Source organism: Podarcis liolepis (assembly GCF_965112155.1).
Source record: "Podarcis liolepis genome assembly, chromosome: 7".
Lineage (NCBI taxonomy): Eukaryota > Metazoa > Chordata > Lepidosauria > Squamata > Lacertidae > Podarcis > Podarcis liolepis.
In genome coordinates, this window is record NC_139561.1 from 52,678,641 (window position 1) to 52,700,467 (window position 21,827).

Here is a 21,827-nt window from a genome sequence, read left to right on the forward strand (position 1 = left end):
AACCTATCTAAAAACATAATAAAAACATCAATTTTTAAAAACTTCCCTAAACAGGGCAGCCTTCAGGTGTCTACTAAAAGTAAGATAGTTGTTTATTTCCTTTACATCTGAAGGGAGGACATTCCACAGGGAGGGCACCACTACCGAGAAGGCCCTCTGCCTTGTTCCCTGTAGCTTCACTTCTCACAGTGAGGGAACCAGCAGAAGACCCTCGGAGCTGGACCTCAGTGTCCGGGCTGAACGGTGGGGGTGGAGACGCTCCTTCAGGTATATTGGGCCGAGGCCATTTAGGGCTTTAAAGGTCAGCACCAACACTTTGAATAAACGTACTGGGAGCCAGTGAAGATCCTTTAGGACTGGTGTTATACTGACCCAGCAGCCACTCCCAGTCACCAGTCTAGCTGCTGCATTCTGGATTAGTTGTAGTTTCCAAGTCACCTTCAAAGGTAGCCCACATAGAGCACATTGCAGTAGTCCAAGCGGGACATAACCAGGACATGCACCACTCTGGTAGGACAGGTAGGGACTTCTTGGTAGGGGGCAGGTAGGGGCTCAGCCTGCATATCTTTGCTCTGACTGAGCCCTAGAGCAGAAGGGTGGGGAGCAGCAGGACAAGAGAAAGTGCACGTAAGCCCTCAATTGGGAGTAAGTTCCTTGCACCCAGTGATCTGTCCATGGTACTGCAAGCCTTGTATTTGACATCTGTGGTTCTCCTGAACTCTGGACACATATTGGCTGCCTCTCTCTGCCTTTGGATAGCAATTTGGACTGTCCTCCTCATTGATCCTATCACTCTAGCCCAGTGATGTGCTGAAGCTCATTTCTCCAATTACTCCTCCCTGCTGCAAAGGCAGAGTGTATTTTTCTGTTGCTTCTGCATATTTGGCATAAGGGGTTGCCAGGTTTTCTCTCTCATACTTGTTTCTAATTTTAATGCCCCCCCCCAAGCTTTCGTTGTCCCTGAACATTAAATTGACCATCCAGACATGCTGTAGCTTGCCAGCACTTGCTGCAGTGTCCATTAAATCAGTCTGGTTTCCATGGTAATGCCAGCAAGCAGAGCCAAGCTGAGACACTACAGGAAGTGGAAGAGTATCTAGCAATTGCTAGAGGTCTAGCAATCTTACATTGTTAACAGAATGCAAGAGAAACAAAAACACGAAGCACAAGGAGGGTTGCCTAAGAAATTTCTGTTTCATCTACCCAAACGTCATTAGCATTTCTATTTGTCCCTCCCCCTCCAAGAAGGGTTGCATTAAACGCCAGTCAAAGTATCAGTCCAGAACTATTCCAGACTACTGGTTTGGTTCCTCTGCAACAGTTGCCATCCATAGGACTGAACAGGACAGGACCAAATGATATCGACACTGGCTTTGTCAGTGTACAAATACATCATGTGTATCTTGTTTGTACCTCGGCCTCTTTTGTTCGATCCTTTGAGGAATCAGTTCCCTTTCTGATTTTGCAGCTGGGAGGAAAGACATATCTCCAAATATCCTACTATGATCCTCTCTTTGCACAAGTATGGATAGGCATGAAGGATTTGCCACATTCACCAGAAACTTCAAAATAGGATCAGGAATGCTCATTGGGCATTGAGAAGGCCAACGAAAGGTTGAAAATGGACAGTGCTTTGGAGATGCTGAGATCTGCCACTGCTGTTGCTTCAGACAAATGAGACAAGTCTATTATCATCCCCAGATGATTAATCTCCTTCACCACTTCTTAGTGCAACAGAGACAGATGGCACCATCAGTTATAGCAACCTGGCTAAACACAGCTCTTTATCTCAGTTCAGGTATTGCACAGACAACTCTCAAGATGGCACTCTATTATTTCAAATTGTGTTTTGAAACTGAAAGAGGAAAGCCATAAAATGGGCATAGTGTTAGAAGACAACCTACAAACTCCCTCCAGCTGTGAGACCCCATCTACACTATGCATTTAAAGCAGTATGATACCACTTTAAGCAGTCATGGCTTCCCTCGAAGAATCCTGGGAACTGTAATGTGTTAAAGGTGCTGAAAGTAGTTAGGAGACCCCTAGTCTGTTCTCGGAGCTACAATTCCCGGAATAGTTTAACAATCAATTTCCCTTCATGGAGAACTCTGGGAATTGTAGCTCTGTGAGGGGAACAGGGATGTCCTAACAGTTCCTAGATCTAATTTACTATTGTTCTCCTTCCTATTCCATTCCTTATTTAACACAGTCTGGCAGCTGTATATTGCATTTATGTCCTACAAAGAACATAATGGAACAGTCCTTTTTACAGTCCAAGGTATGCACGCCAAAGCAACTGATTTATCAAACCCTGAAACCAGTTGGGTTTATTGATCATTCTAACAAGGACATTGATCCAAGGCTGCAGACCTGAGTGAAATTACATGTTATGCTAATTTTAAAAAACCAAACACGCTGGGCAGTTTCTTTTTCCTGAAGAAGCCCATCCTGCCTTGTGCTAGCATTCTGTTCCAGGACAGGGGCTCTCACGGTTGCTTTTTCTGGAAAAAGTAAGTGGCTTTTTCTGGAAAAATGCTAAACACACTTCAAAAAACACACACATAATACACACTGAACATAATGCATGGTCTGCAACACTTATCTGAGCACTAACACAGCCAGCCTGGAGCTTCTGAACATTTGTGAGGGCGGAGTCAAGGGTCCTTATGTCAGTTTTGCTCAGCTTGTTATGTTAGAACAATTTCAGGTTCTCGGATAGATCATTGTCTCTGCATGGTAAAAAGAGGAGAGATTAGCCATCTGCACAGGTGACCACTTCTACCTAGCAAAATAGCACATTCCCGATCCAGTACTTTATATAATAATGTGTTTGGGGCAATTTCATGAAGGCTAGGGTTATAAATCAAATAAGTAAGGGTAAAAATAATATATTTTTCCTTTAGAGGACATCATTTTAATTCTGCTTCAGAGTGGAAATAGCAAAAATAACAGGATCTTTGTGCAAAATGAGCATATTAATTTAATTGCACAACTCATTTGGGTACAGCATTTGAAAGGCTTTTCTGCATTCAAAATGATGGGTTGTTTTTTTTAAATGCATTACATGATAATACGTTTAATACATGATAATGTGCTCAGAGTGCCCAAAACAATAATGTGGCAAGGTGCCTTGATGCATTTGGGGAGGGAGAAAGAAATTGGGCATACTAATCAATTAAAGGGGCTCCTGTCATGAGGTCAAGGCAGCTCTGCCTTAACAATCGGTCAGTTCTGGTATCCCAAATGCTAGAAAACAGAAGCCACTTCAGCAGAACCTCTTTCAAGTCCACAAGCATTTTCATTGGGTGGAGCTGCTCAGAGGGCGGCAGAAGATTTTAAACTCACTCAGTGGCAATTTCTGGATCCATTTCAGTTGTGGTTTAGGCTTGGTTTTGGCACAGAAATTGCTTTGGTCACCCTGTATGATGATCTCTGTCAGGAGAGAGACAGGGGAAATGTATCTTTGTTAATTCTCCTCAACTTCTCAGTGACTTTTGATACCATCAACCATGTTATCTTTCTGAAGTGGCTGTCTGAGGGATGAGTGGCACCACTTTGCAGTGGTTCCTGTACTAATTGGATGGTCATTTCCCTCCCTTTTTCAGAATTCAAAAATGAGGCTGCTTTAGCATCTACCTACCTACCTACCTACCTACTATCATCTATCTATCTATCTATCTATCTATCTATCTATCTATCTATCTATCATCTATCTCTATCTATCTATCATCTATCTATCTATCTATCATCTATCTATCTATCATCTATCTATCTATCTAATCTATCTATCTATCTATCTATCTATCTATCATCTATCTATCTATCTATCTATCTATCTATCTATCTATCTATCTATCATCTATCTATCTATCTATCTATCTATCTATCATCTATCTATCTATCTATCTATCATCTATCTATCTATCTATCTATCTATCTATCATCTATCTATCTATCATCTATCTATCTATCTATCTATCTATCTATCTATCTATCTATCATCTATCGTCTATCTATATCTATCTATCAACTTTCTATATCTATCCCATCTGTCTTCATTTACGGACTTTCAGCACTGTATATGTGAGTGGTAAAAAGGAAACATATGGAGTGCAATCCTTTATGATAAAGAAAACAATATGGACAGTTCTCAACAGATCTCACAGAAGTAATCTAAACCTCTTAGTTTTCGTTTATGAATGTAGTCATTGCGTATATCATTTTCAAGTTCCAGACAATGTGAGAACTTTAAAATATATTGGAATGAAGCAAGGCGCCTCTTAAAAAGCAAAAAGCAGTCTCTGGGCTTGTACTTTGGGGGAAGCGAAATAGGGAAATAGAAATGGGAGAAACTGCATTTGCTCACGAAGGGAAGTCACGCTTCTGAAGGAGTTTGCGGAAATGTAATGGAGATTTGTATTGCCAATGCTTCAACTACTTACATTTGCCTCTGTTCTAAAAGCATGCTACAAGTGGCATTGACTGGTAGGCTTATATCTTCACTTTGAGGACAGAAAGTTCCCCCCCTCCTTGCCTCCGCCTGGAAGATGATGTCCATCTTCAGGTCCAGAAATCAAAGTGAATAGCTTTTAAAGTCACAGCAAAACAGGGTGCCCCCAGCTTCCTCCTGTTCCGTTCCCTCCATCTGGCAGAACTGTTCAGTCTGAGTTGTTCAAAAGGTTATTATATATCTTACATATGGGTCATGTTATGCTTTGAAGTGATGCTAGAAGAAAACATCTTAGCTGAAACATTTGCAGCTCACTAGAGCCCAGCTGTGCGTGTTTTAAGTTTCGGAGAACTTCATTTCTGGTTAGGGAGCAAGGAAGTGTTGAAAACCCTCTTCAGTTTTTTACATGATCACAAGAAAAGAAAAAAAGAATTCTTGGAACTGCTGAGCGAGGATCTTTTATTATATTTGGTTAACTGTCGTGACAGGGCTGGGGAACATTTTTCAGCCCAAGGGGAGGGCTGTGTTTCCTTCTGAGCAACGTTCCTTGTGCTGGGTGGGTGGGGCCAGAGGCGAAATTAGGTGGAGAAACAAATGTAAATCTTACATTTGTATAATAGGTCACTCACTAACTCAACCATCACTATCCTCCATCCAGGAGGCATTATCAGACTCCAAGGACACATTCCAGCCAGGGAAAACCAAACTCCGTGGAACTCTCACCCACAAGGGGTTATACAGACACCATCCCAACTGAGTCAAAACTGCTGTATTTCAGGAGGCCTCTGTACCCAGAAATAAGCTTCCCAAATATTTTACATTTTAAAAACTTTTTTTTTTTAAGATTTGAAATTTGGAAGGTTTAATTTATGTTTTAAATTTTGTATATTGTTTATTTTATTCTTGTATGCTGCTTTGTGACCAACATGGTGAAAAGTGGGATATAAATCTCTATGTAAACAAACAAACAAACAAACAAACAAAAATGTGGAGCATCACAAATTAACCACCACAGTTGAATGATATTTCACAATTCTATAAATGCTGACACTTATTTAGTTAGTAGCCTTAAGTGAAATTTGCTCATCTCCTTTGAAAATCTGGACTCCCTCGCTGTCTTTATTTTTTCCTCCTTTCCTCTTTGTGACACAAAGTAGATCCCCCCCAGGGATGGGGAAAGAAATTCATTTCAGTTTCTATTGAAAGGCGAATCTCCCTAATTTGCACTTTCTGGTATGTGAACCAAGAAACACCAATCCTTCAAAATTCACACTTCTCTGCATTTTGCAGTTCTCTGGCCAAGTAATGTGTACAAAAATGCATATGCTAGGGTAATTTGTGCATTAAAAGCATAGAACTAACACACCCAAATGCACTATGTTAGGGTAAATTGCTTTGCAAAAATGCGGATATTTGTCAACATTGCTTATAAGCACATGATTATTTGCACTACGATGCTGATGAATTTTCATGAAGGCCTCTCTCTCTTTTAAGCAAACTGTTGTGGAAATGTGGAGAAATGAATTTAAGATTGGAAAACTGAGAAACTGACAGATTTGTGCATCCCTAGTTCCTACCTCCCACAGCTTGCAAATAGTTTCTTAATTCCAGAGCTGTCTGCTTAGTTTCTTGGCCTAACACTTCATCCTCCTTTTGGTGATAAAATATTTCTTCCTCTGTTCCGGAGACATCAGCCAAATATTCCTTCTTCCACAGAACTGCATTTGGTGCCGAATGCAACAGCTTCAGTGATGTGCCCTTTTGTATTTCCTTCCCTTTAATCCAGCGGTGGCTAGTAGCCCCCGGACAAGGAAGTCATGTATGCAGCTCTGGACAAGGAAGTCATGTAGGTGGGACCAATAAGGCCACATGGGTGGGAGCCAGGAGGCATAGCTGTCAACGTTTCCCTTTTCTTGTTAGGAATTCTATTCGGAATAAGGGAATTTCCCTTTAAAAAATGGGAAACGTTGACAGCTATGCCAGGAGGTCACATGGACAGGCCCTAGTGCTGCTTTTCTTCCCATCATCCTCTCTTGCAAACTTGTGGACACAAAAGCATTGCAGTTGGTTCGTGTTGGCATCCCTGGTCTCACAGTTTCTAGTGTGGGTTAATATCACAGTAATCATATATTACTTGAGAATTAAGCCCCACTAAATTCCACGGGGATAGCTCTCAACTAGTCCATTTTATACAAAGGCGTCATCTACAGGATCCAGTGATTCTAAAATAAAGCTTTCTCGAGTGTAGAGATAATGCAGGTGTAGACTTCTTCAGTCTAACTCACATGTGGAAAAAGTAGATTAACAGCCAGATAATACTTAAATGTGATCAAGCCCCAAGGCTATGTGGGAAACAGAGCCTGAATCACCCAGCAAAAAATCCCAGTACTGTACCTAACATGGTACAGAGTCTTCCCTCCTACATTATTAGGCCGTGTAATTTTTCATATCAACAGATTATGAGATGTACAGCATATGACTAGGCTGTGGGTGGAGGAGAGTCTTTCAAGAAGGGATTTCCAGAGCTCATTCAGAACAGGGTCACCGTGTGTTTTCTTTCTGTGTGGGAAGAGGCCAAGGCTGATGGATAATTTCAGGAGGGTATTCCCCTCTTCCTTTCAGAGCTAAACTAGTAAAAGATAAAACTACTGGTTGAGTTTAAAACTGCCCTGCTTCTGCCACTCAGCAAACATGTTTCTGGACCTGAAGAGGATTGTGCTGAAATGGCTTCTGCTGGAGATGTTGCTGCTGCTTCCTGGCATTTGGGATGCTGGAGCTGACGAATCGTTAAGAGAGAGGGCTCTCAACCTCATGGTGAAAGTCCCTTTAATTGATGGGTAGGCCCGATTTCTTTCTTCGTCTCCTTGTCCAAAATACATTAAGACACCTTGTTGTGTTATTATTCTTTGGCATTATGGGGAAGCCTGAGGTATCATATGCGGTGCTAAAAAAGACCTCATTTTGTATCAAAGACAAAGCTTTCAAATTCTGCACCAAAATGATTATGCCATTAGATGATGGTGCTCATTTTACACAACCCTTGTTTAGCTTTACTATCTCAATGTTGACATTTCAATATTGTTATTCATAGTACTTAAAACACTATTTCTTGGGGTGGCTGAGGGTCAGATTAGTGAATTAAGTGTCCCCTTAATTTCCCCTTATTTAATCAACTTTAATTTCTCATTGTGAGGACTTAGATTCTAGTTTCTTACTATTCTTCCCCCTTTTATCCTCTTTTATCATAATGGAAAGAGAAGAGGGGGGAAATAATAGGAATCAGTTATTTAACACCCTCCCCCCACTTGGGAACAAAACAGCATGAATGAGGGCAATGAATTACTAATCCTCAGGCCACACTGAGCAAGAAAGCAATAATATGGCCAGAATCTGCAAGCAAAAAGCATTCAATTTAACCAAATAGTTAAATTGAACCGAAAAGCCTTAGTAGTATGCTTTAACTTTCCACATTAGATAAGTTCAACATCAGAAACGGATGTGAGATGTTTAGGGAAAGTTTTGCCCTAAAATGTACCACATAAATCTTTGAAATAAATAGCTGGTGGATTATTTCCAATATGGAGATGTGAGTGGTAACTGTGTGGTTTAAGTCTAAATTTAATTCTTTTTAATTGTTCTTGTTTATTTTAACTCCACCAGTGTGGTGTAGTGGTTAAAAGCGGTGGACTCGTAATCTGGTGAACCGGGTTCGTGTCCCCGCTCCTCCACCTGCAGCTGCTGGGTGACCTTGGGCCAGTCACACTTCTCTGAAGTCTCTCACCTCACAGAGTGTTTGTTGTGGGGGAGGAAGGGAAAGGAGATTGTGAGCCGCTTTGAGACTCCTTTGGGTAGTGATAAAGTGGGATATCAAATCCAAACTACTACTACTACTACTACTACTACTACTCTTCTTCTTCTTCTTCTTCTTCTTCTTCTTCTTCTTCTTCTTCTTCTTCTTCTTCTTCTTCTTCTTCTTCTGTTCTGCTGACCTCAAACCAAAAGAATTATGCCTGCTGAGTTTCTGCCTTGCCTTTGTGGTTTAAAGGGCTCCAAAGTTAATTTACTTAAATTGCTATCAGCTGTGTGGGAGACCTTAGAGCTTGGAACTAGAGTTGGAGCCTTTGGTGTTTGGGATGCAGGGTGAATGCTTTGCTGGAACTCTTCACGCACAAATTGTTTACCTTTATGAACTGTGCTCCTTACTGCATTTTGTTGATCCCCACCAAGATTTACCAATGGAGATTTACCCACTGAGAAAGAAGAAGGAGAAGCCCCTCAGTAAAAAGCCATAATAAGAAAGATAGACCAATGAGTGTGGATGAGGTGTCAGGATGAGAGAAAGAATTAAACCAAAATGCCTTTACAGCTAAGGTGGAGGTAATGCTGATTGGAAAACTTTACAACTATAATACTGCTCAAGACTGTACTATACTGATATGATATTACCTCGTGGGTATGCAATAACAAGGAGACATAGAGGAAATAATAATAATAATAATAATAATAATAATAATAATAATAATAAATTTATTATTTATACCATGCCCATCTGGCTGAGCTTCCCCAGCCACTCGGGGCGGCTTCCAATCAGACATGCAGAGTCTGCGACCCTCCCAAACTCCAAGCAATTCGAAATTGACAGTTTCATGCTTGGCAGTTTTGGCCACTCTGATCCCTCCGGGTATTCTCTTTCTGCGTCGAATCATCACTTCATTCTGGCAACTACTTTGATGGAAAGAGGTTAATGAGGACAGCCAAGAAACAAGGACTGAGAAGAGTCTGCAGGATTTTGGATCTCAGCCTGGAGATGAGTTATGGCAGAACGTTTAAAGGGAAGTTAATCTTAATTCCAAACCAAGTGGCCCTTGAAATATCACCAGTGCCAAATGGGATCCTGCCAAATTGGCAGGGGGAAAACAGAACTGTGCAGAACCTAGACTAACAGTTTAAATTAAGAAGCCATTCAAGATACCTATGTCCAGAATGAATCTTGATGGGTCCCCTCCGTGCTGGGGAGGTTGTTCAACATGTGGTACATGTGGTGGTACATGCCCATGAGCTCAGGTGTTTTGGAGCTTTCCATAATGATCAGTGCAAAACATAATGGACTAGGTTTTCTGTTATATTTTATCAACAGATACCAAGAAGTTGTTCTAATTGGATATCTTTATAGCTTCAATCTAGGTGTGCTGCTAGCATTGTCTGAATGCCATTTTTTAAAATATGGAAAGGATGCACCCCCCCCCCAATCCTTTAACTCTTCCACTATATTTTTATCCTTCAGGCACAATGATCTGCCATTGAAGCTGAGATGGTTTTACAAAAACCAGCTGAGTAAAATTGATTTAAGGACCCTCAGCACCACATCCACAAATATTGAGAAGCTCCAGGCTGGTCATGTGGGTGCCCAGGTAGGCCAGGGTGGAAGTAGATGTACTTCCAGGGTAGAAGTAGATCCGTACTCTTGGACTGGGTTCCTTGCTAGAGTGAGCCAGAGACCAAGCATGGGGGAGGGATGAGTATACTTCCAGCTTTGGCTGGATGTCTGTTGCCATAATGAAAAAGACGGAGGTGGAAATCAAGGCTAGATGTAGACCATGCTGGAAGGTGTGTATGGAAACATATTTCCCCTTTATTTGCATTTCTGTATGGGGTACACAATTAATGCTGCATCTAGGATTTGGGCAAGGTACCAGTTTGTGACCAACCTGTGTCTCCTCAGTCCTAGTCTGGTGCTCTGACTATTGTGGGACACTGGGTCTTGGTTGGTTGGCCAACCTAAACCCCTCTGGTGGATTTTGTGTTAGCGGCCAAGGCCAGCACTATATGTCAGGAGGCCCTCAGCAGCATGTGGTGCCAATGCCCACCCCCAAACACCCACACTCCCCTCCACTAAGATGGCTGCACAGTGTATGTAGAGTTTTAGTGTTGGCCGCGGCAACACTTTTGATTGGGAGCCAAGTTCAGCTCCCCTCTGTGGGCAAAAGCTCTTCAGTGCTCCTGCTCTTCCTTCTTTATCTTTAAAATGGTGTTGGAATGGAGCTGTGCAAATGGAGGACTGTCCCCTGACAGCTCTTCAAAGGAGAGGGCGAGTAGAACAGTGTTGTGGACCTGACAGATGAGAGGGCAAGTAAAACATGATCCACGACTCTCCTGACAGATGCAGCAAGTCTCCTTAGCAGACAAGTCCTTGACTGTAGGAAGTTTACATTCTCCTGGCAAAGGGGCAGCGCAGCCTGTGGAAGGGAACCACTTTTCTGAGCAGTGAACAGTTTGGTTTTATTCAGTGGTGGCAGTGGAGGCTGCTGTATCAGAGAGAACAGGGCACTGCCCCATCAAACTCTGTCTGCCCTCAGACAACCCCACCTGGTGGCCATCTAGGCTAGGGTTAGCACTGCCTATCAGTTCCATCCTCCTTAATCCCAGGGTTGCCATTGCAGGATCCTGCAGGCAGAAGGTTGAGGACGAAACTAGTAATAGCTGGCTCTGCCTGTCACTGGCTGCCTCCCTCTTTCATCTTTCCTGCCTTCCACCTTACCAGTCCCAATGGGCACCAGCCACCACTGGGAAACGCAGGCTTATTGGGATTTTCACGATAATTGATTGGTTCTCAAATGAGCAGGTTAAGCACAGGTGGGGGATGCACAGCTTAAATACTCCAACAAATAGCCCAAACCCACATTAGATCTCTGGAGAGGCAGCCAGTACCCTCAAAACGCTATTAGCTTTGCAGAGCCCCAAAACTCAGTTCTCTGCCTACCTGCCTGCCTCACACTGCAGGCCTAGCCTGCCTTCCTACACCTGGCTGGGAGTGAGGTGACAAATCATCATCTATCTATGCCTTTTTGAACCATCTTGGTTCCCATAGAAACGCATTGCCAGAAATTGTCTAACAAAAGAATGCTCCTGGCTAGATCCATCTGATCAGTCTGACCATTTTAGCAGCCCTCCCCTCTCTTGGCCAGATGCCAGTCTTACAATTGCAGAATAACAGAGTTGGAAGGGACTGCAGAGATGCTCCAGCTTTCCACCGATCCGCCCACTCATGCTGACAAACACTATTTTCGTGTTTCTTTCAGTTTTGGTCAGTTTATGTTCTGTGTAGCGCTCAGAAGAAAGATGTCGTGCGCCTCACTCTGGAGCAGATTGATGTTGTCAAACGGATGTGTAAAAGCTATGATGAACTGGAACTGGTGACATCTTCTGAAGGTGATGCTTGATATTGATTTTTATATTCTGATGCTTTCCGAACTTTGAGCTCTGGTCCATGTGGCCCCTGGAAGACTGCCCAGAAAGCAATGTGGTCCTCAGGCATAAGAAAGTTCCCCACCTGTCCTAGACCAGCACTAACCACTACACTACACTGCACTGTCTCTAACTATAAAAGGTTTTAGCCACAGGCCTCCATGAGTTACACTCCATATTTATACATAAAAGGAAACCATCTGGTCCACTAACAGAGCTCTGGGAAATTAGAGGTGGGAGATAAGAATTCAACCACCATAATTGTTCTGAACACTCAACCTGTGAGCTTTGTGGCTAAGAGAGGATTTGAACCCAGGTCTCCTCATTCCAAGTCCAACACTCTAATTACTGCCCCTCACTGGAACTGAAATTACTGTTTAGCTACTGCAGTTTATGACTACATGGTAAGTGTGCCCAGAGCAAGCTCTCTGCATTGCTCTCTTTTGATCATTCTGTGTTAATGTGTCTTGTAAAATTCAGATCTGTCTTTCTGATCGGAATCCAGGCATTGCCAGCACTGACAGCAAAAAGATAGCATGCTTGATTGGCATCGAAGGGGGACACTCCATCGACAGCAGCCTCGCGACCCTGAGGATGTTCTATGAGCTGGGCGTTCGGTACATGACGCTGACCCATAACTGCAACACTCCCTGGTAAACTACAAACAAGTGTTCCTTCGGAGAGGGGCTGTTTCTCTGGGATTTGCCAACATTGCTTACAACATTACAATGTATTTATTCCTGTACTGAGAAAATAAATGTATTTTCCCCTTCAAGGAGGTGGGGTTCTAGGAATAGCCAATACAGTAGTAGTTTAAAAAAACACACCCTGCAACTGAAAAGAACTTGTGAGGTTACACGCAGCAAATGTGTACAGGGCCCATGGGTAGAAGATGTCAAATGTTCGGATTGCACAGGTTGATGGTTGACCAGTGAGCCACAAGCAGAACAGAAAGAGATTGGGGACTCAGCTACACTAGTAAGGAAAAAGCATTTTGTATGTGTTCTAACACTGTGAAAACAGATGGTGCTGTGGAGTCCCGTCTTTCGCCAATGTGATTTCCCATGTGGAAGTATACAACGTGTTTTCCTGAAACACTTTTTTAATGTGTCTAGATCCAGCCCGCGATTACCTGTGCTGATTCAGAAAGGAGTTTAATACAGGTCACTATAAAGAAATATCCAAAATACACAGGTGTAAACAGTACTGGGCTAGATGATTCCTGTACTTCTTTTCCATTTGAATAATCATTTCCCTTCCCTGCATTTTTAGGGCTGGGACATCATCAAAGCAATCACAAGACTATCCTAACACTGATGGCTTGACTGATTTTGGCAAAGTACGTAAACTGATGAAGTCCTTTGCAATGCCCGCTACTGATTCTCTTCCGAAGAAGCATCCTAGCATCCTATAGCAACAAAAGCTTATTATCACCTGTCTGGGTTTTAGGCCAGTTTAATAGTCTTTCCCCAAAGAATCCTGGGGGTTTATAGTTTGCAGAGGGGGATGAGAATTATTTTATGGAGGTCTCCATCTCTACCTCACTCCCAGACTCATAGGGAGGAATTCAACATTCTCAGCAGAGGCACTTCACTTTGCCAGACAATATCCTTCTTAAACTGTGGTGCCCAGAACTGGACACAGTACTCTAGCTGGGGTCTGACCAAAGCAGAATAGAGTGGCTATATTACTTCTTTAAATCCAGACACCATAATTGTGTTGATACCGTCTAGAATAGCATTAGCTGCTTTTGCTGCCATGTCACATTGTTGACTCCAGGATGCATGTCCAATTTCTGGCTCTTCCTTCCCCACAGTCATTTTCAAAGCTCAAGAAAAATAGAAAGCATATATTTCCATTGCCAAAGTGAAATATGAGCTGTGCTCTATTTTTGGCCAGAGTAGCAAAACTGATGAAACCGTCTTGTTTATTTTTGTGCTAGGAAGTGGTGAAGGAGATGAATCGTCTTGGTATGCTAATAGATTTATCTCACACATCTGACACAACGGCGGCAGCTGCCCTCAGCGTCTCTCGTGCACCAGTCATTTTCAGTCATTCTTCAGCCTTCTCCATTTGCAACAACCCAAGGAACGTCCCTGACCATATTTTGCACCTCCTGGTAGGTGTAGCTAAAGCTTAATGCTTGTCCAAACCCAAGCAAAGGGAGGACATAATAGGAGGCTCAGAGGCACATTTTTCCTCTCAGCTGCAAAGTCAGTAAAGAAAATGCTTCCTCAGAGAACCAAGTCAAAGATGTCCAGGTAAAAGCAAGATGTATTATAAAGCTGTATTATAATGGTCCATCTAGTTTAGTACTGCCAACACTGACTGGCAGGAGCTCTCCAGGATTTCAGACAGGAAGTCTCTTCCAGTCCTGTCTGGAAATGCTGGGGATTGAACCTGGGACCTTCTGAATGCAAAGAAGATGCTCTCTTGCTGAGCCACAGCCCTTTCCTGGTCAATGTCTTAAAGCCTGGGTCACTATTGCTTAAGAAGGGAGGAGAAACCAAACTGATCCCAAATTATTCTCCTCTGTGACTGTTTGGTGATTGATATACTTGGAATATTCAAATATTTGTGCAATATCATATCTGCAACTGAAAATATTGTACTATTTGATAAGTGCACATGATGGCATTTTGTGTTTTGCATGCGATCATTTCCAGAGGGGTGGCTTTGTTGCAGAAAGGCAACAAAAGAGTAATCTCTGCACAAATTGTGCGTACTTCTGCGCCGCACCAAGAGGCATTGAATCATCTCCATCAATTTATTGATCACCTTGTACACAATCATCTCAAGGCAATGTACAATAGAAACAGCAAACGACAGAACAAGAATGTCTTCAGTTGTTTCCAGTAGTTGGTAGTGGGAGCCTGTCACAGTTTTACAGGAATGTTGTTTGAAACAACAGCCAAATTGAAAGCCCTGCTCTGAGTTACTGCAGAGTAGGCTACTAAGATCTTTGCAACTTCTGGGAGAAACTCAGTGATCTCCTGGGTATATAAAGGATAAGGTGGTCCCTCGGATAACCTGGTCCCAAGCTGTATAGGGCCTTATATGTTAGTACCAACACCTTCAACTTGGCCTGGTAGCAGATTGGAAGCCAGTGCAAAGCCTGCAAGATATTACACGCTGGCAATAGTTTGCCCCTGCAAGCAACCAAGCTACTGTGTTCTGCACCAGTTGCAGCCTCTGAACTGACCAGAGGACAAGATTCACCTGGTGCCAGACAAATACATTTCTTTTTTTTGCCAGACCTTCTTACTAGGCTCTTAATTATCTGTGGCCTTGGGTGGATGGAATGTTCTAATTCTGCCTTTTAAAAAAATAGGATTGTCTTTTAGATTTTTCTTTGTTTTTCCTTTCATGCCACTTTCAATGTATGTGTTTGTTTGCTTGTATATTGTAAGTTGCTTTGAGTTCCCTTGGTAAAAAAAGTGACCAATAACTTTAATAAATAATAATGAGAACAATAACCCAAAGGGTAGTCCCAAATGGAGTGCACTGCAGTAATCCAATTGTGAACACTAGGAAAACACAATCAGGCTGTAAGTGTTACTTTGGATTGTGGTGAATGGGCTGGCCATTCATTTTGCCTTCCTCCTTGCAGAAAGCAAACAACGGAATTGTGATGGTGACCTTCTTTGCCGAGATACTGGGCTGTGACAGCAATGCAGTTGACATTTCGACCGTAGCAAGTGTGTACCTCCCAGGGCAGAAGTCAAGCGCGCGCGGGGGGGACGGGGGACGGGGACAAATCTGCCACTTTCAGTTCTCATTTGCCCAGTCTTAAATTCAGTTCTTCACATTTTCACAACACTCTACCAGCAGGGGACATGGGTGGCGCTGTGGTCTAAACCACTGAGCCTAGGGCTTGCCGATCGGAAGGTCGGAGGTTCGAATCCCTGCTACAGGGTGAGCTCCCGTTGCTCAGTCCCTGCTCCTGCCAACCTAGCAGTTCGAAAGCATGTCAAAGTGCAAGTAGATTAATACCTTTAGTACCTTAGTACTAAAGTAGCCCTTAGTACTTTAACCCTTAGTACTTAGTACCTTCCGGCGGGAGGTTTTGCCAGAAGTGGCTTAGTCATGCAGGCCACATGACCCAGAAAAACAGTCTGCGGACAAACCCCAGCTCCCTTGGCCAGTAAAGCGAGATGAATGCCACAACCCCAGAGTTGTTCGTGACTGGACTTAACTGTCATGGGTCCTTTATCTTTTTTACCTACCAGCAGGGATTTGGAATACAAGCTTGTATCTCCTTACCTTATTGCTGTATACCACCTTGATATTTTATGAGTGGACAATGCACAAACACTTTTATAAATAAATGAAAATTGCCACTGCTGCAATTAGCAGCACAAAAAACCCTTCCATGAATTCCAAAGAGAGATTAATTTCTGCTGCTGATTGAGTGCATGCGTCAACTTTGTCAGGATCAGAGTGGGAGGGAGGGGTTACACCTCCATTCCCCACATGCTGCAGTCTTGATTGAAAATGGACAGCCCTGCCGTGCACTTGTTAGCAATTAGAAACAAAAACGCCACACCCAGTACTGACCCCAATGTTGCCCATTGCTGAATTCCTATTTCAAGTCTCTTCTCCCAGCCCAATTATTTACCAACCCCAAACCACACTAGTCACGTATGCCAGTCTTTCTGAATCATGTAACTCATGCTTTCCATCCTCCCCTTAGATCATTTTGACCACATCAGGACAACGATAGGCTCAGAATATATTGGAATTGGTGGTGACTACGATGGAGTGAACAAGTTAGTAAACATTATTAGGGTTAGGCAAGACTGAGTGACTAAGCTAGTAAATCAATATGTTGTTAACAACTTAATGAATTAGTTAAACTGTGAGCATCCCATAAGCCACTGTGAGAACAAGACGCTGGACTTGTGGCTCATAGATTTCCCCCATCCTGATTGCTTGGCTGTTTGGTTTGCTGCACTCTGCTAGGATCTAATTGGTACTGTATTACTGTTTTTGGCATTGTGATTTGCTTTTTGTCTACTGCCTTGGCTTTATTTGAAAAGAAATGTGGAAATAACAGCAGCAGGAGAAATAACAACAGTGTTTTACACTTGGGATTAATCTGCAAGGTGTGAAGCAGTTGTTTCCATTTCACCTGGAATTTTACCAGACCTGAATTGTTTGGAGATATTAATAATACTAATACTAATACTAATAATAATAATAATAATAATAATAATAATAATAATAATTTATTTATACCCCCTATCTGGCTGGGTTTCCCCAGCCAATCTGGGTGGCTTCCAACAGAATATTAAAAACAATACAGCATCAGACATTTAAAACTTCCCTAAACAGGGCCGCCTTCAGTTGTCTTTTAAAAATAAAATAGTTGTTTATTGCCTTGACATCTGCTAGGAGGGCGTTCCACAAGGCGGGTGCCACTACCGAGAAGGCCCTCTGCCTGGTTCCCTGTAACCTCACTTCTCACAGTGAGGGAACCGCCAGAAGGCCCTCAGCGCTGGACCGCAGTGTCCAGGCTGGATGATGGGGGTGGAGACACTCCAGGTATACAGGAGATATTGAGAAGCTCAAGTACATTTGCTACCCACCTCCCTCAATTGAGGGGAAAAGAAGAATATACCATGCAGTAGCCTTTGCCACCCTGGTGCCTGTCCCCAGATACTTTGGACTATGATTCCCACCAGCACCAGCTGTGCTTGCTGAGGATGCTGAGAGGTGCAGTCCAAAACCTTGAGAGGGCACCAGCTTGATGAAGGCTGCTAAAAACCAGAGTGTAGGAAGCTATGAGAGTTCAATGTGGCCTTGCTAACTGGGCTCTTGAAGTCCACTGTAAACATCCAAGGGTTGGTTGAAAGCAGCTTGCCCCTTGCTTCGTTCTGAGAAGGACACCAGCCCCCTTCTCTGCAATTACTGGCCAAAGGGTACCGTGGCTTATATGGTGAATTGTAATTTCTTTGCAGGTACCCGGAAGGGCTGGAAGATGTTTCCAAATATCCAGCCTTGATTGAGGAGCTGCTAAGGAGAGGTTGGAGTGAGGAGGAACTGGAAGGCGTTTTGAGGCAAAACTTCCTTCGTGTTTTCCGGGAAGTGGAAAAAGTAAGAGTGAAAGAATTCCTTTCTTTGTCCCGCTGGCTCTCTTGCTTAAAGCGACTCCTGTTTCTAACAGCTTGGTTTCTAACGATAGAGACTAGCTATCTGTTTATCTAGCAGATCACCTTGGGCATTTGGATGTTCAGCTGAACTCATGCCAGGGATAGGGAAGAAATTCAGTTTAATGCAAAACTGCACTCATTTGCACTTCCTGAAACAAACCTAAAGGCCTGAAGGGCCACATTCGGCCCCTGCATTCCCTATTTTTGGTTTACAGGCATAAGTGATGCACCAGGCCTCCTGAACAAGCAGTAGCAACTTTGGGACTCTTATGGAAAACATGTGTAATCTCCATATTCACACAACATGCCACTTGGGAATGTTGACGGGATACTTAAAACATTGTGCGATTAATTTTGCTTAGCAAAATTCTGGGGTGATGGTGGAAATAGATAACTTCGAAATTTGTTTGAATGGTTAAGGAAAGTTTAGATGATAGTTATAATAAATTGATTCACCTTACTGTAAACATTTACAGCAAGGCAAAATTCTACAAATTGAATTACAATTTTTAAATGCCTGATATTGTCTACTGGAACAGAAGAATGAGAGACATTGACTTAGATCCTATCAAAGTTAGTTGAGCTTAGGTCACACTGAAATCATTGGGACAAGTTAGTTGAGTCTTAAATTAACTCCTATTGGTTGCAATAGGAACTGAGTTCAATTAATTAAGTTGGCATCCAGCCCATTAAATATTATTATTATTGTTATTATTATTAATTTTATTATTTATACCCTGCCCATCTAGCTGGGTTTCCCCTGCCACTCTGGGCAGCTTACAGAATATATAAAACATAATAAAGCATCAAACATTAAAAACCTCCCCATACAGGGCTGCCTGCATAACTTTCAGGTGTCTTCTAAAAGTTATGTAGTTCTTAATCTCCTTGATATCTGAAGGAAAAGCTTTCCACAGGGAGGGTGCCACTACTGAGAAGGCCTTCTAGCTATGTTAATGGTCCAGTGGTTTAATGTGCTTATGGCAACTTGATATTTTAAAATTTATTTTCTTTCTATTTCTCTGGCCTCTTGAATGAAAGATAAGCACCTAACATAGCCAGTAGCTGTCAACAGCAGAGAGAGATAATGAGGCATCTAATCATAAGCCTGCATTTTATTAATGTTTGATCGGGGCTTGTATATTAAAGAGAGCTTAAAGATTTTCAAATGTTTCATGCCAGGCAGAAGACCAGCTGCTTAGAGAACCTTGGCAATGTTTTCCTCCTAGACAAGGGGCCCCTTGATTTATAGCAGAAAACAATTCTCAAAGTCGTAAAAGGGGGAATTACAGGCTGAGAGTGAGGACACTGACCCTACATGTTACAGAAGATAAAAAAGGCAGAGATAAACATAATTAGGAATGAGTAAATAGTAAAATAATACCAATGTGCCTCCCAGTAAAATGAGCCAGATCTTCTTCCTAAGGTTAAATGTTGGGAAGAGCTAATGGGAAAAGCAGCTGGCTGAAGGGGGGGTGTAAACTGAAGAGGCTTCTTTTGAAGCTGTTTTTTACTGAGTTCCTTTTTTACTTTACAAAGGCCTTATTCCTTTTAAAAGGCTACCTATGTTATGTATTAAATATATTGGCTTAAATGTAATTATGCAAAGGATTTAAGAAATGCTAGATTCTTATTTCATATAGTTGTAAGAGTTGTATTTATCCTGAAATTAAGTCAGCCACCAGCCTAGCCCCCCTGCCAGACAGGAGACGCCATCGAGCACTCCTGATATATAGTTGTCAGGCATTTGTTTAGAAACCTTCAAATGAAGGAGATCAATGTTGATGTGAACTCAAGATCCTTGACATATGTTTAAGATAAAAATTTAAGATTAACCATTTGTTTTAGAAGGCAATAGGGCAAGGAGGGCAAGAGGTGAGCTGGTAATTAAGATTCCTTGTTGAGACACATGTAAGATATATTACTACTTATTTGTCATTTATAGATGTAACAATATATAGCTCTTTGTGTTCCATATAAGGACAGGAGGATATGGGTGTATCTTTTGTGGTTGGTTCTAGCAAACAACCAATAGGAATTTCAACCAGGCTGATTGGACAGAGGCAGCCACAGGAGGAGCAAAGGGGCTGGATTAAGGGAATATAAGTGCTGGCCATAATGGCAGGAGGCCAGGCCAGAGCTTGGTAACCATATACCACTGTGCCTCTCATTTATTTGTCTGACAAATAAATAATTATTTTAATTTCTCTATTGCTGCGTTGAATATTTCATTCCAGCTAAGTGTTAACCACAAGCAGGGTGCTACAATTACAGGCTTCCCATAGGCACCTGATTGGCCTCTGTCAGAACAGGAGGCTGGGCTAGATGGACCTTTGGTCTGATCTGGGCTTTTGGTTGTTATTGTTGCTGCTGCTGCTTTTTTAAATAGACAGACATAACCATCAGTATATAAAGCAGCATTCCCCAGCCTGGGGCCTTTCAGGTATTTTGGACTACATCTCCCAACTCCTTAGATACCTGAAGTGAAGCCCCCTGCAGCAAGCAGGTTACAGTTAAAACATAGACAGCTGGTGGAAACAAAAGAACAAATGGAAATATGGTGTGGTGACTGTAGTGAGGAGTAATGCAAATAAATATACCGTACCTATGGATTACATCTGCTTCTGTATTCTTCGTTCTTTCATCATTTTTAGCTTCATTATATTGAAACTTCTATGCACCAATTAGAAAAGATTGGTATACAAATTATGGAAATAGATAAAGAGGACGAACTCTAGATTCCAGTGGGATTTGCCTTCTAGTTAGCTCTGAATTTTGGATTTTTCTAGGTGCGTGATGAGAGTGCTTCCATGACAGCCGGAGAAGAGGAAATTTCCCCAGATGACGTACAACACGACTGCCGTTTAGACCTGAGGCCTCCTCCTGGTTAATGTCTTCTTCGTCTTCTACTTGGGGACAACCAAGCACCTTAATATTGCTGTGTCCATGTGGGACTCATGTTGCTCACGGAGAATAATAAAGCTACTTGCCTCCACGGACATGTAAACTGGTGGCATCTGGTGATCTTTTAAGATCAGGGGCAGGGATCCTACAGCCTACAGGCAGAATTAGGCCTGACACAGGCATCAATTTGGCCCATGAGGCTATTCCCCACAACCTACCCACTCCTGCCCTACATCTGTCTTTTCAGGTGTGGGGTAGGTGGAGCTGCCAATGCACAATTGAGAGCTTTAAAGTATGCACCCTATTGTGCATTTTTTTTAAAATAGTATTTCATATTTATAAAAAGGCTATGTTTCTTTTGCTTTCAGAAATCCTTCTGGCTAGCCTGGACATATAGAGCACCCTGTAACATCAGTATCTTTCCCATTCCCTACAGACAGAGCTAAGCTTTCACAATAGTGAATGACTATTTTGTATGTGTTGGACGGCATCTGTTTTATTCTCAAGACAAACAAGATGAAAGTCACTGAGTGGGCTGTAGCACTTTTCTCATCTCACCATTATTGAGTCATGGGAATCAGCGGGATTCTAAAAATTGGAGGAAGATTATTTTTCTACCAAGATATTACTTTCTGAGGGGCACAGTCTTCCCAACCACAAGACATGGGGTAGCCAACATGCTGCCCTTCAATTGTTACAAACTACAACTCCCATCATCCCTAGTCATTGGCCATAATGGCTGCTTGCTGGTGGGAGTTGTATTCTAAAACATCTGGAAGGAATCAGGGTGGCTACACATAACATTGAGTAATGCTATCCAATTTTGCACCTATTGTATTTTTACCTAGTAAACCAGGAGTGGGAAGACTTCGGACTTCCAGGACCCAAGATCCACCAAAAGGAAATGTGGTGCCTCTTGGCACATGTTCAGCCCTAGAATTTGTTTTTGGTACACGGACTGGCCACACAATAATTTTACTTCCAGTCTCCACTGCACCCCTGCAAACCTTATTTATATCAGCAGCTTAATTTGCAATTGTGTTAAACAATTGGAAACTAGAATCCTTTCTGATATA

At 42.4% G+C, this 21,827-nt stretch overlaps 1 protein-coding gene across 1 annotated transcript; it reads left to right on the top strand.

Moving 5' to 3' along the window:
- The first annotated feature begins 7,130 nt into the window (after window positions 1-7,130).
- On the top strand, window positions 7,131-20,844 carry LOC310710438 (dipeptidase 2-like). The gene is made up of 10 exons (XM_083511308.1): window positions 7,131-7,287; window positions 9,735-9,861; window positions 11,530-11,659; window positions 12,201-12,348; window positions 12,968-13,034; window positions 13,638-13,814; window positions 15,306-15,393; window positions 16,389-16,464; window positions 17,656-17,791; window positions 20,637-20,844. The coding sequence occupies exons 1-10, from the start codon at window positions 7,142-7,144 to the stop codon at window positions 20,736-20,738; spliced, it is 1,197 nt and encodes a 398-aa protein (XP_083367434.1). The 5' UTR covers window positions 7,131-7,141; the 3' UTR covers window positions 20,739-20,844.
- Window positions 20,845-21,827: the final 983 nt, after the last annotated feature.